Genomic DNA, 3,708 nt, shown 5'->3' with positions numbered 1-3,708 from the left:
AAACTTCAAGTCGCGGAGCGGAGCCCCTAGAAACTTGTGAGTCGACGACATGCGCTCCCTCGTCGGGCTAGCGGCCACCGTGGCGGCGGCCAGCGTCTACCTCTACGTGCTCTCCACTCATCTCCCGCCGGCGGATGAGCACTTCCCGCCGACCTCGCCTGGGGAGCCTGAACCCGAACCCCACTACTACAAGTAGGTCAATATTTTTATTTTATTTTTAAACAATAATAAAATAGTAGTGGTTCTGCGAACTCAAAACAAAATTCTCATGGACAAATATTAATTTAAACAATTTAAAAAAAAAAAATTGGAACAAGAATTTGGTTTTCATTTTTTAAGACTTTGCCTCACAAAATGTCATTTTGACATGTATTCATTGTGCTTATGAGAGCAGCAACGAGGAGGAGAGGCCAGATACATCCTGGAATGGTTGCCGGTCAATGGTAGGGCACATGTAGACAAACAACCATTGACACCTGGCCATGTTGAGATTCGAACCCTGAAGCTCAAAACTGCGAAGCAGACTTGTTAATTGATCTTGATTTAAATCTAAACTGTGTGAGAGACACAAATAGGCATGACTCGAGGGCAGAAAAACACACACTCACTAAAAGCCCCCTTGTATGTAACTTAAGCCCGTGGGCCTTGTCCAACACCTGCTGGGCCTCTCACCAGCGCAGCTTCCTATTGGTCAGCAGGCCCAACATGAGGCCACGCCATTGGTCATCTTCTACGCACGTGACATTTGAACAGTTTTGGGAGTGCAAAGTGTCACAGTGGGCACTTTTATTTTCACCCAATGCGTAATGGCTCTCACGTAAACACTCTTCTCGTCTCCTCGTTTGCGAGCTTCAAAAATCCGTGTCAACGACTTGAACATCCTTGATCATTTTTAGTCGCTTCCTTTGCTGTAAAGAGACCAAAATAGCTTTGTTACCCAGAATGCACACAGCTTGTGTTGCTTAGGGGCGGCCAAGCAACAGTAAATCATCTCACTAAAGCGACTTGGATGAGACGTGCAATTTAAGTGCATTAAAAAAAAAATCCAACTTTGACATTTCCCTTAAAGGCCATCAGTATGGACTATCTTTAGATTCTGTCATCGTATTTTGGTTTCAGCTGCGATGAATAACAGTATACCGATAAAAAAGTAAAAAAAAACTGCTGGGTTAAAAAAAACAAATTTGGGTTAAAAATCAAACTGTCAATTTGACCCATTTTCTGCTTTTCTCAACCTCCAGGCTGAAGTTCCCGTCTGATCTGGACGAGCTTCGGGAGCTTGCCGAGATGCTCAGGTTCTACAAGCGGGAGCACCACGGTTACGTTCTGCTGCTCTACAGTTCTACAAGTCTACAGTTAGTACAAAATGCCGCTGCAAGGCTGCTCTCTCGGACAAGAAAATTTGATCACATTACCCCAATACTAGCCAACTTACATTGGCTTCCGGTCCATTTAAGATGTGACTTCAAGGTTCTTCTATTAACCTATAAATCGCTGCATGGCTTAGCGCCTTCATATCTCGTCGACCTAGTTGTTCCTTATGTTCCGTCTCGTAACCTTCGTTCGCAAAACGCTACCCTTTTAGCGACACCGAGGGCTAAGAAAATGTCTGCAGGCTCTAGAGCATTTTCTATTCGGGCTCCAGAGCTTTGGAATGCCCTACCAATGGATATTAGGACTGCTACCTCAGTAGAAACATTTAAGACACGTTTAAAGACACATTTCTATGACATGGCCTTTAACTAACCTGTAGTGGCCGATTCGGCTGGAGTTTGTTTTCTCTCCCTCTCCACCCCCTCCCTCCCCCCTCCCCGGCCGGGGAGGTGGTTAGGTGGTACCCATGCTGACAGCGGCTATCTGGATTCTCGTGGCCAATTCAGGATAGGGGAACTGCAGCTCAACCTCCTCGAAGAGCACTGCCAGGACAATTGAGGGCTCCTTTCGGCAGCCCTCTGCTGTGACATGGACATCCACTTTTTATTTAATTGATTTTCATGTTGTATCATTTGTGCCCTCTCTGCATCCATTTCAACCTGGTGATCCTGAAAGGGGGATCCTTCCATCTGTGGTCCCTTCTCAAGGTTTCTCATTTTCCCCCTGCTAGGGGTTTTTAAGTTTTTCCTTGCCCTTTTGGGAGCTTAAGATCAGGGGATGCTTTGAGAATAATTGTCAATTTCTGTCTATGTGAAGCCCTTTGAGACTGCTTGTGATTTAGGGCTATACAAATAAACTTGACTCTTCTGCAGCGCATACCTCTACAAGCAGTCCTTCGCCATTCCTGGTTCCTCCTTCCTGGTGAGATGCTTTCACCACCTGTGATAGACCACTCCCTCATTTCTTGTTTCCCGGGTCAGAACATGCTAGCCGGCGCCATATTCGGACCCTGGGAGGGGCTGGCGCTGGCGTGCTTGCTCACCACCACGGGCTCAACGTTCTGCTACCTGCTGTCCTCCACCTTTGGGAAGCAGCATGTGGTTCGCATCTTCCCGGACAAGGTGGCCCTGCTGCAGAGGAAGGTATGGTGATTTCTCCTTGTTGCTAGGCGGAATTCGGGGAGAATTTTAGTGGGCCATGAATATTCAAGCCTGAAGCTAGTTTGACTTCGAAATGTTACAAAACACATTTCCATCTCTTCCCGCTCTGTGTCAGGTCGAGGAAAACCGAAGCAGCTTGTTCTTTTTCCTCCTATTCCTGCGCTTCTTTCCCATGACCCCTAACTGGTTCCTTAACATCACCTGTCCTGTCCTCAACATCCCCATGCCCATCTTCTTCTTCTCCGTTTTCATCGGTGAGCGCTCTCCCCGCTTTTTCGACACCGCACAAACAGCGCGTGTTAAAAAAAAGCGCTCCTCCGGTTTTGCATTTCCAGGTTTGATTCCTTACAACTTCATCTGCGTGCGCACGGGCGCCATCCTCTCAGAGATCCACTCTCTGGATGACATCTTCTCGTGGGCCACGCTGGCCCAACTGCTGGCCATCGCACTGGTGGCGCTGGTGCCCGGTGCGCTTATAAAACGTTACGGTCAAGCTCATCTCAAGGTGGAAGATATGGACGGAACGCAGGATAGTGATCGGAAGAGGCGATGACGATGGTAGGATGAGGACGTTGAATACTTGAGGTCTCCACTGGTGGACATTGCACCACAAGCCTCGACATCACTGTGAAGAAAAAAAAACATTTAGTGGCAGTCCAAGATTTCCCAAAATGTTCTATACCCAAGTCTTACCATGTTTTAGTATTATTTATGGAATAATAATTAAACCGAATCCCACGCCCACTTTTAGACATCCAGGTAGGCTGATATTCAGTGTAGCAGCGCCTCCTGCTGGTGACTAAAATGACTCCTCAGTTCTTAACTTTATCAAGAGGAATGTCAGGTTCAAGCAAATATGTTTTTCAACTACAGCTGTTTACATGCTGAACAAGCATTTTTTTTAATTTTCTTAATGTTTTTATGTTATTTTGCATATTGTACATTGTTCCTTTAAGGACTTTGTGAAGAGATGTCTTAATCGTTATTTTTATTGACAATACCAGTTATTACATATCGTGTGTGTCTCTGAGGATGAGATTGTCCTTCCTCTTTGATCAAATCATGTAAACATGTTTAAACAAGTGTTTACTCAGCCGTTTTATTTTACTATATTTTGAAATCCATGTCAAGGAAAATGCACAATAAAACGCACTTAATAAACTTATTTTATTCT

The 3,708-nt window shown here is 45.5% G+C and overlaps 1 protein-coding gene across 2 annotated transcripts; it reads left to right on the top strand.

Annotated features, from left to right (window-relative positions):
• Window positions 1–49: 49 nt before the first annotated feature.
• On the top strand, window positions 50–3,699 carry LOC133158362 (transmembrane protein 41A-B-like). 2 transcript variants are annotated; one of them, XM_061285553.1, is made up of 6 exons: window positions 50–192; window positions 1,242–1,336; window positions 2,240–2,295; window positions 2,355–2,516; window positions 2,650–2,788; window positions 2,870–3,699. In XM_061285553.1, exons 1-6 carry the CDS (start codon window positions 50–52, stop codon window positions 3,085–3,087), a joined length of 813 nt encoding a protein of 270 aa, XP_061141537.1. In that variant the 3' UTR covers window positions 3,088–3,699. The 2 variants fall into 2 exon arrangements, with proteins under 2 accessions (XP_061141537.1, XP_061141538.1); XM_061285554.1 differs by having other exon boundaries at window positions 58–196.
• The last annotated feature ends 9 nt before the right edge of the window (window positions 3,700–3,708 follow it).

The sequence above is a fragment of the Syngnathus typhle genome, linkage group LG8 (assembly GCF_033458585.1).
Source record: "Syngnathus typhle isolate RoL2023-S1 ecotype Sweden linkage group LG8, RoL_Styp_1.0, whole genome shotgun sequence".
Classification (NCBI taxonomy): domain Eukaryota; kingdom Metazoa; phylum Chordata; class Actinopteri; order Syngnathiformes; family Syngnathidae; genus Syngnathus; species Syngnathus typhle.
The sequence above is the reverse complement of the archived record's forward strand: the minus strand, read 5'-3'. Positions and strand labels throughout refer to the sequence as shown.